At 41.1% G+C, this 20,155-nt stretch overlaps 1 protein-coding gene across 2 annotated transcripts in view; it reads right to left on the reverse strand.

Moving 5' to 3' along the window:
* The window catches only part of aqr (aquarius intron-binding spliceosomal factor), a 46,745-nt gene that overhangs the window by 12,854 nt on the left and 13,736 nt on the right, over nt 1-20,155 (reverse strand). For both annotated transcript variants that reach the window (XM_041061233.1, XM_041061232.1), the window contains exons 18-31: nt 19,449-19,627; nt 18,301-18,468; nt 16,449-16,618; nt 15,166-15,407; nt 14,808-14,957; nt 13,782-13,851; nt 12,161-12,271; nt 11,444-11,553; nt 8,425-8,560; nt 6,578-6,787; nt 4,545-4,682; nt 4,374-4,445; nt 2,860-3,047; nt 2,545-2,716 (exon numbers count right to left, since the gene is read on the reverse strand). In XM_041061233.1, coding sequence (XP_040917167.1) covers nt 2,545-2,716; nt 2,860-3,047; nt 4,374-4,445; nt 4,545-4,682; nt 6,578-6,787; nt 8,425-8,560; nt 11,444-11,553; nt 12,161-12,271; nt 13,782-13,851; nt 14,808-14,957; nt 15,166-15,407; nt 16,449-16,618; nt 18,301-18,468; nt 19,449-19,627 — 2,116 coding nt within the window. The remainder of the gene's footprint in view (nt 1-2,544; nt 2,717-2,859; nt 3,048-4,373; nt 4,446-4,544; nt 4,683-6,577; nt 6,788-8,424; nt 8,561-11,443; nt 11,554-12,160; nt 12,272-13,781; nt 13,852-14,807; nt 14,958-15,165; nt 15,408-16,448; nt 16,619-18,300; nt 18,469-19,448; nt 19,628-20,155) is intronic.

Consider the following 20,155-nt stretch of genomic DNA (forward strand, 5'->3'; position numbering starts at 1 on the left):
ATCACTGCAAGATTTGCTACTGTGGGTTGTTTCCAGATTCAATACAAAAAAAGAGTGTTACAGCAGTAACAGTTCTGTAAAAATACATCTCTTTCTCTCTCTCTCTCTCTCTCTTTCTATATATATATATATATATATCTTTTTATTATTATTTTTTTTAACGCAAAAACAACACTGTCCTATATATGCAAACACATATAGGATATCTCTCATTTCCAATTCCAAATCTCAAGGCCCAGGGACTACATCACAAGAGTCTGTGACTAAATGTAAAGGCCAATATTATAGACATCATTCACCCTACTTCACAATCAACAAATTCCTCAGCGTGTGCATGTGCATCCTGGCTCCAAGGCTTACTCTGCCCTTCATAGTAACCAAAAAAAGAAAAGGCAACAGCATGCATTATTCATGCAGTTTCAATTAAGCCTGGACTGCAGCCTCACATCTTTGATAATAATTTATGCAGCTTCATCAACAGTTCCTGGTCCAGCTGCACTGGAGTCAACACATCAAAAACAGTGGCAGCCTTTGTTCATCTTCCCCTGTTACCTGTCTCCAAATGGCACAAATTCATATCGTTAATGATCATACCATTCTCTACTGAAATTTTATTCAGGTTTGGCAGTGAGTGTCAGGTATGAGCTTGCTTTTTTGTGCTTTTTAAGTGATTATTTTCAAAATGATTTACACAATGTTGAAAATCACAATAATGTTTCAACATTATCTGCATGTCAGTGACAAGAATTCTGTATTCACTCTGGCTGTACCCTTCCTGTTGTGTCCTGTTCCAACATCATGTTTCACCAAGAACTACAGAACACCATGTTAAAGGTAGTAAAGACACCACTTCATTCGATATTTAAGATGAAAGCTGTTTCTGTAAAATGCTAATTTCAGTAAAGCATCTGACTGCATTAAAATACTAATGAGGTTGCTTTACAGTTTGGTAGCAAAGAAAAAAGAACACGAGAACCATTAACATATGCGTGAGTCACACACACATACAAGGAGTAATATCTAAGTAGACATCTGGCTGGCATTTGCAGCCCCTACCTTGTGTGCATGTTTAACATAAATGCGATCTAATGCCCTAACACCCCAGAGAACTTGGTAACCATAACAACAAGGTCAAACCCAACCCATTGGAGTTTGAGCCCATGGCCCTAACCTACATGAGGACTGCTGAAGATGGAGAGATGAAACAGGGACAGAGAAAAAGATAAGACAGAAGTTGAGAGAGGCTTGTAGTGTAGATACACAAGAGGTAATAAGAGGTATAAATCTACACTACCGGTGAGTACAGCCCATCATACCATTTGCTCTTATACAAATGTAGCTTGCAAAGCAGAAAGGCTGGACTAGCAAGTCTAGTGTCTGAGTTAAGCCCTTTTCTAACAACAGAAGATGTGGATTTAGATAAGAATCTAGCCTTTATGAGCCATTTGACAACTTTGGAAGTACTGTCAACAGGCTGAGACTCAATATGGAAAGTGCTTTAGCAAATGAGCCGAAGAGGAAGGAACAGACCTTTGGACTGTGGAGTGTCTGTACGCGCACATGTGCTGTTGTACAGTGTTTGTTCAGCTGTGACAGGCATCCAGCATTTGATACAATTGCTTCTCTGGTGTCCAATTTATCCCTTCTCGTTTCTAGGAAAGTGTGTGTGTGTGTTTGTGTGTGAGTCAGGCATAGCGAGTGATTCTGGCAATTCCCTTGAGGAGCCAGAAAATGGCAAGAGGCAAATGGAGTTGAGGTTCATGTGACCTGGTGCCTCGAGAAGTGCACATGGTCTGGATTTGAAACAATAAGAAGCTTCATGGACATGAGCATGCACGATGTTCAGTGCTGCACTGACATGAAGCACTATCATTGGCCATGCTTCTTATAAACAAGCCACTGTCTCAATTGATTTATTTTTTATTTGTCACCTTTTTGTAATCCAGTTAAATTAACTAGTTTTAACATTTACATGGCAGTTTTGTTGTTATATCTGACATTAACATTTGGGCTCCTGTGCACACAGGAGACATTAACATTTGGGCTCCTTTTTTACACACCCCTATGATCCCCACCCCCAGCCCACACACAGTCCTGACCGTCTCAGCAATGTCATAATGAAACACAGTCTGGTACCTGGTGTGAAGGACAAACCCACTGGTCTGTGCTGGGCAGCCAGTGTTAGCTGCAGACCAAGCAGGGTTATGAATATAACATACAGACTGGTAGCTAAACCATTAAATTTTAAAAATGAATGAACTGCTGTGCAGCAACCGATTCAGAGGAAATGGAGGCTAGGGAGGAATATGGTTCTCTGCTCTGATGGAACTAAGTGTGCATGAGCGTGTATCTGTGTAAAAGAGTGTATAAATTGCTTGTAAACTGCCACACATTGTGTAATATGAACTATTTCTACTGTTCCAACATTTTGTGTGTACAAATGTGCGACAGACATACTGAATACTGGTGTTATAACTGGTGTTACATATAACTGGTGGATATAACTGAATGTATTCAGATCCAGTTTTGTTTCAGTTTACTGACCTGGTAGAAGTAAGGGTTTGGCTCGGTTTCTCCCACCCCATTGAAGTCCTCCGTATTAATCAGCTGGAAATCAAAGGTTAGGCCAGGGTTGGGCACCTGGAACTCAGGCAGTTGCTGGACATGAGGTAGGTTCCCCAGGTGTTTGTAGCGCCAGTTGTACAGATTACAAAGGCTGTGGGACAAGGAAACAGAAACACAAGACACGCTGTTGTTACTGTATGCCCTTTAATTGAAGAAACAACACCAAACACTAACACTGCATCCTTTATAAAGTAAAAACAGACTCCATTATTGTGTTCTGCCAGGGTGACCCACCTCGCACGTGCACGGCCCTGCGCATCCAGATCTATGGTGGGAACACCCAGGCGCACAAATCGGGTGAAGAGAGACTGCTCCATGTTGGAGTACTTCTGGAAGGCCATGTTCTTGATAACAGGGGGCAGCTGGTGGTGGTCTCCAATCATGATCCAGCGCTTCAGCCTGCTGTAACCATCCTCTGGGTTCTGTAGAGAAATGAGTGGTAAGAACACCTGTTGCAGAGAATACTAAAATGAAATGCCGAGGTCCATATAAGACAGTAAAATAATATCTTTTTCATTTTGTAGCTTATGGGCTGAAAAGCTAATTAGGTTTTCCTCTGAATATGTTATCAAAATAAACGTTATGACTTTACTACCTTTTACTAAAGGTAGGTGTATAAATCTAATCTATGTCCATGTGTAATCCCAGCACACTACAATTACCCCATGTTTTCCACTTTTATCCAATTTAATTTTTGTCTAATGACCTAACAATATGATATGTAACAACAACATTAAAGGACCTGTCTGTAGATTTACTGGCATCTAGCGTTACAGATTACGGACTGCAATCAGCTGAATGTCCCTCCCTTTCCAAGCGTGTAGTAGAACCTGTGGTGGCCTCCAGGTAACCTGAAAATGGCCCTCTGTAGATGCAGTGTTTGGTTTGTCTGTTCTGGGCTACCGCAGAAACATGGCGGTGCATCATGATGATCATGAAGAAGAGGACCTGCTCCCTAAGTAGATATGAAGGGTTCATTCTAAGCTAACAAAAAAATGATTCTTAGTTATAATGTAATAGTAATTATACAATAACGAAAAGATAAATATGAATATTATATTCCATTTCTACCTATAGATCCCCATAAATCCTACACACTGGTCCTTTAAAGTCCAGGAAGGCAGAGGAGCATGAAGGGCCACAGCAGCCTGTATTTTACTCATGTCTACGTCATGCTGCCAGATTTTGCTAATTAGATGTGGTTTATTTGGGTCTTGACCTCAGACAAATCTGATATACCAAGCACTGTAAGTCAAGAGCTGATTTAATCACTGAAATCAGTGATAAGAGATGAATGGCTGGATATTGAAAGAGAAGGGGAGGAGTAGGAATAAATAGTTTAACTGTGACATATACCTGGCAGAGGGCTCTGGCTATGGTTCACTACAGAAGAGAGATAAAGAGGAGCTCTGGCGAAGTTGTTGGATGGGCTGATGTGCTTAATGATCTCATTTGTAAACATACATCAGCACTATCTCGGACAATTAGGCACAACTACCAAAGACAAGCACCATTACTGTGTTTGGAGCCCATCAGTCAGACCTTAACAGAGAAAGTCACGTAGTAGAAGACTGAGTCCTGAGTTAACGATTAAACTACATTTAATGTGGGAACTTACAATAGTATCTATGAGCCCTATGAGACTTTCGCCCTGCTTGATCATTCAGGCAAGACATAGGTCTCAGTCTTATTCATTAAGCATGCACATATTAAGCTAAAGTTTTAGGACTTAGTCAGGAGAGGGTTACCTGTAACAGCAGAGGGATGAAGGTCTCGATCTCCAGAATCTGAGCAGCTTCTTCCATCAGGATGTTGTCATACTAATGAAGAGAATCAGCAAAAATTAAAACTTGTACTTAAAGTAACAATAGTAAACCCAAGCTTGACAAACCTCAAGTCTTTGTGTCAACTGAGTCTACCTTAAATCCCAGCTCCACCAGGTCGTGACGTTTGAGTGCAGCATGTGTACAGGTCATAGCGATGATTCTGGCTTCCTTCACTAGCAGATACTTGGAGCGGTCCAGTCCACTCCTCAACAGCTCAAAGGCCCTAAACTCCTTCCAGGGTAGAGAAGAGAAGAGAAAAGAAAAGAAAAGGTGCGTGTCAGGTGTAAATCACCACACTCAGAAAAGTTTAATAAACAGGCGTGATTCAGAACACATAGCACAAACACATTAAGAGAAAGCAACCTCCCATAAGCAACTGAAACTACTTGTATAAAACCTCTGTGAAAATTTTAGCTGAGTGTTAGATACCTATCATGTACTCATCTATTTGTAAATTCAGTTTGTTTTTCATTTTTCCACACTGAGGTTGGGAGGGGAAACGCTAATGGTTACTGGAAGGCAACAGTGATGGATGATTACTGTGAAAGAAGCTGAATAAGAAAGTTATCTAAGGGAAAGTTAGCACCTTTAAAGGAAAAAAGGCACAGTTCAATACACTGAAACACATCAGATAATTGTATCTACCCACATTCAATTGATGTAGGTGTTAGAAAAACTAAAGACCCAGAACTCTAATAGCTCCAACTGCCGCTACTTTTGATTTTTTTGGAGATGTCCCCTAATTTAAACACAGGCGTGCTATTTTCAGGTTGCCACAGTGGCTGTGTAGGGGCAGCAACGGGAAAGAGGGAGGGAGGACAGGAGAAATAGACTCAGACAGCACTGGGCTAAATAAATATTTAATGTGTTACTATTTTAGCATTAATATTAAACCAATCAAAACATGCAATATTGATGAGATCTATTTTTAACCCCCATGGCTCCAGAGCGGTTGAAGGGTGAAATCAAGATGGTAAAGATTCAGGGACACTGAGAGGCAAGAGAGAAAAAAAAAAACACAAAAAAAGTTAACCAGCGGTAAAGATGTGGTGGGGCTGCAGAGGAGGAAACAGGAGATGTCTATAGAGAAGAATCTCAGGAGGCACACTGTGTCCCTGTCTACCAATAAATCCTTGGGATATTCCTATGACAGCTTATTCCAAACTGCTTTTACATTTGAAAAGGCAGACAGATAAGCAAATTCAGCAGGATGTTGCTTTCCCTACCCTGCACCACAGACAGCAATACCTCTTAATGGGTATACAGATTTCACTGCAGCATGGGTGAGGCTGAGGGAGGAGGGAGAAGTGCTGTGATGCAGTGATACAGAGGCCAGCCAGATAAATCAAGGTCACCACACATGTTGGGATATTACCTCCAGCCAATAACTTCTTTATTGCTTTTCGGAGACCTTCTTGGTAATCCCATAAATCTGAAATGTTATTGTTATCCCTATAGAAATACTCGATAGGCTGAGGAGGAATGATAACACATCTTCAGCGGTGTGTTTGTGAAAGAGTGTGAAAAAGAGTGACAGAGTGAAAAAGATACGCTGTAGTAGGCTTCATCATTTTTCATCATTTTGTAGTGTTGCTTATCTTTTCCAAAGGACCAGAAAACATATTTATAGGTGTACAATACAGTACTGTTAAATATCTTGATGTTCACTCTTTCAGCTGAAGCAAAGAGACAGGTGATGGCTAAAACTTGGAGATGCAAAAGTGGCAGAAGAGCTACTCATGAGCAGATACATCCACAAAGCGACAGTCGGAGTCTGACCAATTAATCAGTAAATTGCCAACAACCAGTCACTATGGTGGCCATCAAGGCACAGTTACTTGTGCATGAGGGAATGTTCAACACCTGGACAACCAGCTGGCAAACGGTCTGTGAGCAACATCAAATACTGCTGACATAGCCTGTCTGTGTGTTTGTGTTTAAGTCATGTTTACCACTGAATTTTTAGAGATTGTGGAATAACAGTGAATTTAACTGTGATGACATGCTCTATAAATAAAACTGCCTTGCCTTATTGCACTTAAGTTACCTCTTTACATCCCACTGGGAGTTGCTAAGCAGTGGGGAAACGTGTATACTCTGTGTTTGTGTGTGTGTGACCTTCTTACTTCCAACTGGGTAAATATTTTCTTGATGTGGCGGTAGCAGCCCTCTGCAATGTCCATGTCTTCTTCATACGACCGACCCTTGAACACAGGCTGGGGGGCGTTGGAGAAGTACTTGTGGAAGGGAAAGTGTGCAGCAACAGCCTCCACCTCCACTTTCTTGCCATGTTTAGGCCTGACTTTGCTCATGTACTCTTCCCAGCGAGATATCACCTGTAACGGGCAGAGAGAGCAGACATATAGCACCCTCTGAATGTGGTTTTAGCTCCAGTACTGATATCCTGTGTTTAGGATCAACTGTAGAGTATCGCACATCCACATAGACCTTCTACAGTAAACGGATAGCACTGTTTCTAATAACTTGAAAGATGGCGTAGGTTGACTGCCGCTACTGAAACTGTATTAACTGAAAATTAAAACCAAAGTACTATGGGACCACAGTTGTGTTTAAATTTAGAAAATCACAAAAAAATGCACTAGTTGGTTGATGGTAGTTTAATGTTTAGCAAAATGTTGTATGAGCACACACTGATTATCTGACCATAGATAAAAGCACATTACACACAAATGAACAAATGAGAACAGATAGTCTCGCTCTTACAGAGGTGCCCCCGCTGAGCACCTAATAAACCAGCTTCAACCAAGCAGCAGGGTAGCATAGTTCTATAAATACCCTTGTGAAAAAAACAACTTTAAGGATAACATTAATGAAGCTGCTGGAGGACGCAGCTTAATTGTGTGTTAAGTATTTGTACGGACTATTAAGAAAACCTTAAGTATGTCTCCATATACACTGTTGCCAGTGATCACTGCTCATGGCCACAGATTCACCACACTAACAACTACAACATTCACATCTTTAAATGTCACAGAACTACACTGATGGCCAGTTTTCAGAGCTGAAATAAACACAAGAACTCAGCTAAAATGAAGTGTGGGTTGTGAATCTAATCTTCATGCAGCATTAAATTAATAAAAAAAACGCAGTGGTGGTGTGTGTGTGTGTGTGTGTGAGAGAGAGAGAGACCACCAACAGACTGCTGGCCAGGTGCGAAAATGGCAGCATGAGCACTATTATAAACTGACACTGGAGCTCAGGTAACAGCCATGATATTTGTTATGACTTTGACTCACCAAGTATCTGCGATAAGATTTAGTTTGAGAAATGACCACCTCTAAAAACTATGTCACAGGCATCTTTGCCTGGTTTATAAATGTCTCACATTTCTGTTGTGATGTGATGTGATACTTGACTGACAGTCACTTGCTTTTTTCTATAGGTCTATAAGAGTCTAAGTAATGCCTATTTTAGAACCCTCCTATTGAAGCATGAGAATGCAAGTAGGTGATTGTCTGCAGTGGCATTTTCCCTGCAGCCCAAGAGGACAGTGATAATTAGGTGACAGGAATAAACAACGAGAGTTGAGGCTCTTTCTACGTATTTGCAGTCTAAGCAAAGAGAGCAGTGAGTCTGGGGAATGGAAACTTCAATAATGTCTAGATTTGATTGGCATGGATATGTCTGAGGAACAGGACAGACAATACAGAAATCCATGCTAATTAATTCTGCAAAATATCCCCTGGATCCCCTTAACCCTCTCTCTCTCTTGCTATAAATCAATATTAATATCCAAACACAAATTTCAAGGATGTTTAGTGGCTTGATAATAGGACGGGGAGGCTGGTTGCATCCAGACTTCTGAAGGGTTTGCTTTGCTGAATCTTTTCCAAAGTATAAAAGAATAGCCTATGCAACAATGACTCATGACTCAACATTCACATTTAGATTTTTTTTTTTTCTTATTTCTGCACATAACAAAAACACATAGTCTACCTAGTTATAGTCTTACCTGGTAGAGGTAGAAGTGTCCAGCAGTCTCACAGGTGTAAGAAACATCTCCCGGGACATCCAAGCTCTCCTGTAGCCTCCCCACCTCTCTGAGGAGCTCCAGCCTTCTGGCTAGAACATAGTTCACCCTGCCATACCTGGAGACAGACAGCACAGTCAAAAACTGAAATGGTTTACCATTTGTATAGTGATACATAGACAGTTACAATCATCTGGGGCAATGAATCCACACAGAAACTTCAAACTAAGTACTAAACTAACTACTAACTTACTGCATGTATCAAACAAGTAATAGAACGTTTACTCTAACTGTGGATTCAGCCTCTGATCTGATCTGGATCACTTCTCACCCTGGCAGAAGACTATGAATTGCTAAATAGATTAACAGTTAACATGTGATTGTTGAGCTGATTGTGTGGAATTTTTGTAGTAATTGCCTTTATTTGCCCTTGGCTCAGAGAGTGCAGGTGCTCAAATTCTGGTCACCTGAGGACATAGTGTTTTAAAGAGTAAAATACATTATAAATATGACCCGTGACGTGATTACAGAGGTTAAAGAGGGCAGTGACTGTCTCTGACAGCGCACAAGGGTTTCTTTAGGCTCTATGATGCATCCTATTGTGCAGCTAAACAATACTTCTTTAAAGCAATTAGCAGGAGGCAGTGAGACAAGCAGCACACACAGACAGGAAGTGGGAGGGGTCGCAGGGTAATATTAGAGGTGAACTCTATTTTCAGACCCTGTGCAAAGATCCTCAGTCAGCAGATGACTCAAAGACGATCACACCATTCTGCCTGTTTGGCCTGAATAAAATTAAATAAATACATGGAGTGACCTTGCTTCCCAGGATGACAGACCTGTAATGTGTTCAGCTACTCCCTGAGACAGAAACCCAAAATAGATACACAAGTGTGAACATCAGTTTGCATTTATTGACATGGTTATAATTATTTATTTTTTAAGCCAATAAATGCAAAACCTGCCCACAAGTGTAACTGAACCTGGACGAGGACACTGATTTTAATGAATCTAAGGCTCAAATAGAGAATGTCAACAACTAAATGTGATCTCCCCTACACTACCCTCAAAATCTCATTAAAACAGCACAAAATTCATCATGAAATGCAGGGAGGCATTGTTAATAGGCAGTGCTGCAGCTTTCCCTTTGTTAGGCATTCGGAGGAGCACTGCCTTCCATTTTTCATCTCATATACAGTGTTAATTAAAACTCTCTGGCTCGTTCCTCTCGCTGGTGTCAGTGGGGTGGAAGGAGTGTGGAGTCTGCATGTTGTTAAGAGGCAGCCAGGCAGGCGGGAACATATTAAATGCTGCTAGACAAAGCTCTTTCTTCTATATCTGCATTGCTGCATAATTTAGGAATGTTACAGACCGCTTCCCTGTGCAGGCTCCAGTTCCTATACAACGCTTTTCATACTAAAGTCATATACTCACACTGAGCAGTAGTCTCACACAGGGTATTGCAAAGGAGCATACCCCCTCCTTCCCCTCCTCTGGAAGTGTTGCTTAGAGATATAAGGTGCAATTTGCTCAGTGTCACCGATGGATAAGGAGGTAATTTACAAGGTAGGCTGTAAAGAAGCTTTAAATACTTACAGCATTAAAACTTAATATTCAATAACACCAAGCTATTTATATTTGAAAGCAGAAGAAATGAACTGCTAGGAAAAAAAAAGAAGGTTCTGGCTGATTCATCTAATAATGCTGTTAAATATAGCAGCAGTCATGTAGAACTGTAAATGTTTTGGGTATCGTGAGATAATATCTTTTTCTCAAGTCTGTCATGACTGTTCAAAGTGCACGGCCCCCCACCTTCTCTTTTCCCATCTCACTGTGTTCCAGTAGAGAGGACTGAGTCACTATCCTTCAAGGCATCACACAGACAGACACACACATGTTTTAGTAGTGGGGACTGAGTCACTATCCTTAAAGGCATTATATATACACACACACACACCACACACACCACACACACACACACACACACACACACACACAGAGTGGGGCTTACAAAAGGACGTGGGTGAGAGAGCTGGAAACTACTGGAGCTTCCTTAACAGGACTCTAGTGGTTCTTGTCTGAGGCTATTTGTTCTCTGCCCTGCCACCAGTGAAGTATAAAGAATATACTGCAATATATAAGGAATATGTTTTATGTGCCCATTGGGGTATAGACAAAGGACGTTCTACAAGTGTAACTGTGTGTACAACTATATGTTGACTTCATTAAGTTACAGCTTGGTGTAAGAGAAAGCAGATTTAAGTGTGGCTCCTCCCTGATCTGAGTTAAATAAACATTCTAAGGGTCTTAAAATGTCACCTGAAATGAAATGTATTTATTCATGTAATTATTTATTTATTCATTGATTTAGTCATTTAATTAGTCCATCATATTGTTGTAAATGAATTATTAACTAAATGGGTTCATGTAACATTACTAAAGCTATCTCTCTGCTTTAAAATTTTATCTCTCTATCTATGTGGCTTTTTGCCACACACCTCTTCTTGAAGATTATTCCCAGAGTGGCTAGTACAAACAGTTATGGGGTCAGTTGTTGTGGTCCAGAACAGCGGTGAGAGGGTTAATCAGACTGGCATTGCTTTTGAGTGGAGGGCTGCAGGGAGAGATCCCTTACACTGGTGGAAAGGTCTAAGAGGCCAACAATGCCTAATGAAGATAAACCGGGTTCCTGGCCTAGCATATGGGAGTATCGAGTAGCCCTGTCACTGTGTTGGCTCAGAGTAATTATGTATGTGGGCAGCTGGGTTGCTTTTATGCATGTATGTGTGTGTGTGTGTACGTGTTGTCGGCTGTGATCAAACTACGAGGGTGGCCTCTCTTGTGCGTAAGCACTGCAAGCCCATAACAATTTGTTGAATGCACTTTCACACATGCGTGTGTGAACTGAAGTTGTCTCAATTTTCACATGTGCATTTCTGTTTGTTTAGGGGCATCTCTCTGTGATTGTGTTCTCTCTCCACCTGTCCCTCGCTGTCCTCACCTGCTGAAGTCCTTCTCAGTCTCCAGCTCCTCTTCTCCGTGGCCCAGACGCAGAAGGTGACGTTCATCGATGTCTAGGGCCATGATCTTTTCAAACAGCTGGTTCAGAGCCTGGTGTAGAATGAACAGTGGTAACATGTAAATATAATCAAACAATGAAAACCCTTTCTTTGATATGTGTGCGTATGTATTGTTATCTATCAACAGTAGTACTGTCAGCACATCAGTACTTGTGCATATAAACTTTTTTGACTTTCTTTTTCCATTCTATATGAATTTGGCCCAGTTCTTGATACAAAGCTATTGATGTGTAATTTGAGATATTTATCTTGCTATGAAGCACATGTCTATTCCAGTATGAGAAATATAAATGGAAGGGGGAACCATTTCACAAGAATGAAGTCTTTCATCATTATATCCAGCCATACTTGTTGTGGATAGGGTTCCTTTTGGCCAGCTTCCACTGGTGTAAAACAACAGCAGATTACTTTATGATTAAATACTGAGGGGGGAGGACCGGGGCACCAGGGAGCTTAGATTTTAATTTTTCCTCCAAGGTTTGAATATTACTATCGCCTGATTAATGGGCAGTTCAGAGCACAAGCTGTAAATTCTCTAGACAGCTTCACTGTTTTTGAGCACAGTGTTTGGGAAACTTTTCAGAGACCAGAACTGTTTGTGTGCAGAGTTACTGTGTGTGTGCATGTGGTGGATTAACCTGGTTTGAATGAGTGACTATGAGGGTCCTCTGCTCTGGAAAGTTGTGATAGAGGTTTGAGATGATCTGAACGGCAACATCTGTCTTTCCAGTACCTGGTGGTCCCACAACCTGGAGACAGCAAAGCATGAAGAATGGGTGGATAGAAAAGAAAATTTTGAACAGAACAAAACAAAACAAAACAAAACAAAACAAAACAAAACAAAACAAAACAGAAGAGAAGATAAGCACAATCAAAAGTTAGGTTACAGTGCAAAGGCGCTCCCTTGTAGACAATCTAGTGGTTGTGACAACTAGGCCATGGGCATGTCAGAACAGGCTAGGCCAGTGCCCCATCTTTAGCCATGCTCAGATGGACCCAGTGCAATGTGGTGTTGCCTGGCATGCCAAGACAGTCCTGTTGACTGCACAGATGGGCGAGGAAACAGAGCTACTGAAAAAGGAGAACGCTATAGGAGGCACGAGTATCTTTAAAGCCTCTATTTTGTACTTATTATCTGAATGCTAGTGGCACTTCATCACTGTATACAAGTTACTATGATAATAAGCCTTATATTTACTTAACTGGGGAGGGATTAGCACATCTAATTTATAAAATAAATATTCATGAACCAGGTTGGTCTTAGTGTGGGTCTCTCAGGTGAGTAATTTCTGCTAAAAATAGAGGCCACAATTAGATATTCCTGCATAAATCAGTACATAATCAGCTCCTTGGTTTCCCAACATGAAAGCCAAGCTAGGCGGACTGGGAGGTAGTGTGTGTGTGTTTGTTATGGCTGCTAATGACTGTGACATATGCCAAGAAGGAAGGTTAGGGGGCCTGAAGAGAGGAGTAGAAGAAGGTATGCATACAGAGTTGTTTTACGACTCTGCTGATAGCCTACTTGCCATATTTACCTCAGCTAGCTGCACAATAAATAACTCAGACACAACTGCCAGCTTCCAATCACCACAGTGGAAGAGCACTTTTGTCAAAACAGTGTGTATTACACTACTCTAGAGATACAATAGCAGGCTGGAATGACATGTAGGTGTGCGTATGAACTGTGTGTATCCATAGCTGTAATACAATGTCATTTTACATGTGGTTGGACATTTCACTGCCAATGCTGAAATTACAGAGGGGATTTCAGGGAAATTTGTCATTACTCTACATGAGTGATGGGCATAGGGACATCAAACATCAGCATATTTACTGTTGATTGAATTCCCTTGGTACATATGTCTAAGATTAACGATTGCAAATATTTATAACAATGGCCTGGAGAAGTATGCACCTGAAATATCAGCACTCAGTGGACCAACAAGAGGCTTTACACAGACAGCATCGCATTCACTCAAAAATATGCATTATAACTTTATACAGCTGGATTTAAAGCATAGTTTGTCCTCCTATTTAAGGCCACTATGTTCTGAGAATCATTTTCTTCCTGTTGAAGCCAGATATCCAAAATTACTATTTGTTGGAAGGTGTTAAAATGTTGTGATAGGATAGTGATAGTGTTGTGATAGTGGTCAAATACATAATCTAAATCAAGCATTTTATTTGGAAAGCTTCAATTCAGCCTTCAAACTTATGTGAACAACTTATACAATGAAACATGAAATACAAAGCCCTTACCATGGTGAGTCCTGGCTGCATCCCAGCTCGAATGGCTTCAATCTGAGTGGGAGTGAACTGAATTGTATTCCTGTAAGAAATTTACATTGCTGATATTAGTAAAGCAAGTAAATAGCCTAAAATACTAAATGGCCTTGACAGCATAAACACATTTGTTTTCAAATGTTTTCATTTGTCTTTTAAGAGATGCTTGATGCCTAAAGTTTTGTTGCGAAGTTTTTGGAGACCATTTTGAAAGAATGTTAAGTCAGGGCTTCCCTGTGGACATGTTGTTGCTATCAAGATTTAAATATCAAAGTGCAAACTGGAAATCCTAAACACCACCAGATGAATCTTAAATTTTGATGAAGGGCAATTATTTTGTGGTGTTATAATGAGTACAGGAATATTAAAGCCTTTCCTGTTCACCTTTAATTGCATAAACATTTCCATCTATTAATGGTCACAACAACCAAAATAGCGCCACAACATTACATGGTGAACAAGCCAGAAGAGATACCATGGAGACAAGCATGGACAAACAAATCAAAACAGTCAGGCCCAGTGTAGGGTACCTATAATAAGCATTTGATTTGCACCACTGTATTGAAAAGATGTTTCGGACAGAGGGTAACCCAGGAACAGTTGAATCGGGTGCAACTGGACTTGGTTGTAGATTTTGAAGATGTTTCATCTCTCATTCAATGGGCTGCTTCAGTTCTGATTGACTGGTGAGGAGTCCCAGGTATTTCACCTCTCTAAGGTCGCTACCAAGGCCACTGATGTCAAGAAGCACTATCGAAACAAGTGACATCAGTGGCCTTTATAAAGACCTTACAGAGGTTAAATACCTGGGGCTCCTTATCAGTCAGTGAGAACTGAAGCAGCCTCTTGATGAGAGGCGAAACATCTTCAAGATCTACAATCAAGTCCAGCTGCCCTCAGTTCAACTCTTCCAGGAAAGCCATGACCTACATGACTGACATCACAGATAGGTAGAGGGTAAGTACTTATGGGAAGGCCTGAGTTTTGGCCTTGACCTCTCACCGTTTGGGCTGGTTGTAGGGATATGGCCCACGGTTGGGGGTGACATAAGGCTCAACGACCAAGGTCATGTCTTCCTCTTTGTCTTCCACTTCTTCATCTGCCTTTCTCTTCTTCCCTTTCTCTGCTTTGTTTGAGATGGGAAACTTGATTCTGGGAAAGCACAAGAAGGAGGGAAAAAGGGACTGTTATGGCCATAATACCATACAATAATGTAGCATTGTGGCATCAATTGTAACTAATGTGCAAATTATGCAATAGTAAGTAAATAAAATCACAATGTCTAAACTTTTACTTCGATTAATGTAAATCAACTATGACCTTTCTCTTGTTTACTTGATTGTTGGATTTTGACTTTCACCTGAAAGGGGGCACTTGCAGTTCAGGATTCTCCTCGGTGACTTTTATGTTGTGATCAGGGAAACATGAACGTAAATGATCCAGGGACAGAAAGGTGTCATTGAAGTCCAGTGTGGAGATCTGATTGGGCATTTTGGAATAGTGGGCACTGCCTGGGTCGCCATAGCCTAGGATAATGTCGTGGAGCCAGTCGGGGACAACACACTCTGTGTTCATCAGGTTTCTGATGGTCTCTAGCACTGCCTGAAACAGAGAGAAATATGTGACGGATATCAAACCAATAGCTTGTAAAGCTAAAGAAATAAAACTTGAAGGAGAAAAATGTCACTGAGTGAGGCATGTCAGACAACAGACAACCATTCCACAAGAGGTGGTTTAGCAGGATAAGAATAGCTTTGTGGTGGGTTGATGGGACAGCAGGTAATTTGTATGTCTGTCAATTATATTTTAATGAACCGCAAACTGTCTAATACCCTGTGCATCAAACACTGTGTAGGGAAATGTGTTTTCTTTAATCTGTGTCACACATCAAAGATGGAGAAGAATGTTTCTTGAATACTCATTAGTTCCTGCGCTTTTCAAATTCAAGAAAAAAAAAAGAAACACTTCACAAACATCTGTCATTGCTCTGGCTGTGAAAGACAGAAATGGGTGTGCAGAATTGACAAAGCCATAATGAGAAGCTCTCAAATAAAAGGGCTGATAAAAAGCAATGAGTTTTATGCATGGTTAGCATTCTAAAAATTGTTGAACAAAATGGAGCAAAACAACATAAGATAGATGTGATTTTTAACAAAAGTTTCACACATTTGTGCGGTGAACTTCTATGACCTGCTGAAAAACACAGACATCTGTGAAAATATCAATATAGATCCACCTTTCTTAACCTTCTTTAACAGCAGGGTTCTGCAGAGAAAACCTGTATGTTATAGTAACAATAAAACATGGTTTTGCTTTCCTACAGAGAACAGTATATTGTGCAATACTGGCTTTGTGCCACAAGGGGATTCTTAAAAGGTGAGAGAAAGGTGGCAGTACATATGCCATGAATATCCAGTGAGAAGTGTCTCTCATTGGGATCACTGGGAGGGCCTTGAGTGGGTGGTAATCTCAGAGCTGCCCTGGCCCCAACCTTACAGCTACAATTCCCAAGAGAGTATAATATGTGCGATACATCACTCAGAGGTGGTGTTGGTAGGACCAGAGCTCAAGGTTCGAAGATAAAGCACTCAAATACACCGTGTAGAGAAGAGTGATCTGCATGCTTCGGCATGTAGTACAAACCTTGAAATTATTCTCCTTGGGTTTGCGTCTCATGATGATGTTGAAAGTCTCGTATGGGTCCTCAGTGCCACTCTGAATACTACTGGTCATGTCCTGTTGGTACTGGTTTGGGTCCAGCCAAACACGGAATGTTCTGGCATCGCCTCGCAACTTTGGTTTTGGTTCGGGTCCTAGAACAGAGTGGTGGGGAGAACAGTCTTGATAAATATAGAAATAACGAAACCAAACACTGTTACAAAGTGTACAAGCGAAATAAAAACCTAGACGTGGGCCTGGACAGTAAAGCAGGCCACAGAAAATGCTTAAGAGAGAGACAAAGGTTAATATTAAAACTGAACCAAAATTCTAGTTCTCAGAGGTAAAACCATGATTTCAAAATAATTTCCATGCTATCCTTACATTAAAAAAATAAAGCCGTTGGACTTTATGGCTTTACATGACTCCTCAGGAAAAGGTTTTACATATACATGCTTGACTGACAGGTTACAGGCTTTAGGCTCACTCCCATTGGGAGCCTGTGTGGTGCAGCAAGTTTAGCTTTCCCAGATGTCGGAATAGATTCTTGTATGGAGCTGCAGGGCACAGAGCAGCGGAGTGAAACTCAATCCGTTTAGCCTCTGATATGGGTGCTAATGCATGTGTACGTGTGTCTGTTAGCAGTTATAAAAAGTATGTGCCATTTTATAGAATTGTCAATCATTAAAAGGTGGTATTATATCAATATGTGATTAAAAGGGAGTTGCACTTCACTGTGCAGACTTTGTACATGTGTAACATGTTTTATGTTAGATGAGATGAGATGAGATGAGATGTTCTGTCTTTGCGCATTACAGTTTGTTTAAGGACAGTATGTAAGTCAATTATTAGTGCCCCAAAATGCACCTCTCAGCTTGTGTCTCCCTACACCTTCATAATGTGCCCAGTGATTTATATGACATTGCCCTACCACCCAGTTAGCCAAAATACCACTTATCTCCGTTGTGGGATGTGAAAGTTTAACCAAGCCGGCAGGATGTCTATTTAGAAAGCCCTGCCCTCTGCATATTTAATCCAAACAGATGAGAGAGGATAGGGGAAAGGGTGCTTCAGTGCATGGACACATGTTCTGACAGGGGAAAAGGCAAACACTTAGAACAGCAGAGCTGCAGGCCAACTTAGGTGAACCAACCACTCAGAGGGAATGCTTTAGGCTGTGGCGAAGAGCACAACACAGTAAACAGAGATGTGTTACTGTATAAATATATTTCATTTTCCAGGAAAGACCAGATATTTGGTTTTGGTCTGAGGGGATTCCTTCTATGTGGACCCACACAAAACAGATTCTCTGAGTCTCATATGTGATGACAGCAATTTTTAAGGCTTTTATTTGAGAAATACGGTAGCCTACAGATAAAATTCATGCTGTGCTCAAATCAGTTTTTTTAATGGTAGAATGCATTGTTGCTGGTTATACCTTGTTTCAGAGCTAGAGGTAAATTTTTGCTTTATGACACAATACTATATTCTGCAGGACAAGCACATTCACTGTCCTCTCACAGAAGCACACCTATCCAAATATAGCCAATGCAGCTCCTCGGTTAAATCCAATAAATAAAGTAGGGGGCAAGGCTCAAAGCTCTTAGCTGTTGTCGTCGACCTCAGGTTAATGGAATGTTAATGTGAACAGGTCAGGCCTCGCTGTGACTGTCACCATGACAACACCAGCCTAACCCTCTCCTGAGGACCAGTCTGTGGATGATTGTATATGGGAGGACAGATGTCATTTGTCACTGGTGTGTGTTTTTGTAAATTTTAGTTAAAAAACATGGTGTGTGTGTGTTTGTGTATTTGCAGACAGTACATATGAGCATACCTTCCTCAATGACGCGTCCCTTGTCATCCAGCATACCCTGCACCTCGCAGCCTCTCACATACACCAGGCCAGTCTGCTCCACAAAGGGCTGGCGCCGGTCGAAGCGTGTGCCATAGGGCAGGTTGGGCCGCACCGTGATCAGAAAGCAAACGTCGTGCTTCCGCAGCCCTACAGGGAAAGAGGATGGAGTGAGTGGTTAGAGAGAGAGAGAGAGAGAGAGAGAGAGAGAGAGAGAGAAGAAAAGAAAGGGATTTAGAGAAAGAGAGAAGGAAAAAGGGGAGACAGAGAAAGAGTTTGAAAGAGAGTGAAAAGGACACAAAGAAAGAGAAAGTGGTGATGGGAGGGTGTTAGTAAGACACAGTAGTAGTGTGGGGGAGTTTGGAGATGCAAGAGAAACCGCCCCGTCAGCATTTGCCTGATCTTTTAAACATGAGGCTCTAATTATACGATGGGGAAAGGGCTACTGGACGGAAGGAAGTAATACTTCATACTTTCACAGAATTACAAGAAAGAAAGTAAAACCATAAAAGTGGGTATAAAGAAATTGAAGACATCAATTTGGGATACATTAGGCTTACTTTTTTAAAGCCAGTGAAGATTCCACTACTACTACAGCAATTCCCAACTGAAAGAAACACTAGCATGTGAACGTTTCCTATATCTTTCTCTGCAAAGATATACGCCTGCTGAAGACTTCGTTGCAGTTTCTATGTTCCCAGTGAATCAATGTCTTTCAAAGCTGACAAGCTCGCTGTTAACATTATCTATAGTGCCCCTATCAAACACACAGAGAGACAGAGAGAAAAACGATCAGGAAATAAAACAAAGAGGCTCAGTGGTAGAGGCTATACAGAAATAGCATGTCTTCAGAGGCATGAGGTGGGCAGGAGTCAAGGCCAGGTGGGATGGAACAGAGTGGTAAGGAAAAACTTTATGGAGGTTATAAACTGCTTACTAGGAGAACTGCTAGGAGGCGCAGTAAGAGAGGAAATAAGAAAAGGTGTAGTAAAGCAACATGTAAAGGAAGGGCAAAAATGTATCATAGTTCTCAGATGTATGATGGTGTTTTTTTCTAAGGTTAGTAGCTGTTTTGTCCACATAAAGACAAAATGAATCAAATGATGGACAGACACACATGATACTATTACCTTCCCACTCGTGTTTGATGTGATCTTGCACATTGAGGTTAATGGTGACATCAGCTCGGACACGAGCAGGCCAGCTTTCCCCAATGTTGGGCTTCGCAACCTCCACTATGGAAAAAGAGGTGATCGTCTGAGCCATCCTGGCCCAGCCCCCAAACACCACTCCACCATACTCTGACTGCCTGTGTGGAGGGACAGACAAAATGAGACGTTAGACAAGCACTGTGGGCTGTTGTCAAGATTGAAATTCAGTTGGATTTAGGGCAGCACATGGCACTACTGCTTACTTATTTACTTTTTCAGGAACAACAAGCAAGTTGCTACATCACTTGACATAATGGGAGCACTTATTATGTTAAGCAATGGGTTTCCAAATGTGGTGTACCAAATGTCACAGTCTTTTAATAAAATATTATCAATGTGCCATGCCACAATCTGAGAGGTAGACAGAGGATAAGAATCTTAGTTCAGTGAAGTAAAAAGACAAAGTGTGCTGGAGCTGAGTTAAGGGGTAGAAATTTGTTCTACTTAGGCAGAAAAAAAAACGATGCTTATCAGTGTGTGCGCAACAGTCTTCAAACTTCAATAATAATAAACTCCAAACCTGTTCAATCTTTATGATGATACTTTTTACTCTTATTCTGATTATTATTCTTGCACATGAGCCTTTAATCATATCCTGTAGCTTTACAGAATTGAGGACATCTCAC

This window comes from Toxotes jaculatrix, chromosome 17 (genome assembly GCF_017976425.1).
Source record: "Toxotes jaculatrix isolate fToxJac2 chromosome 17, fToxJac2.pri, whole genome shotgun sequence".
NCBI classification, from domain to species: domain Eukaryota; kingdom Metazoa; phylum Chordata; class Actinopteri; family Toxotidae; genus Toxotes; species Toxotes jaculatrix.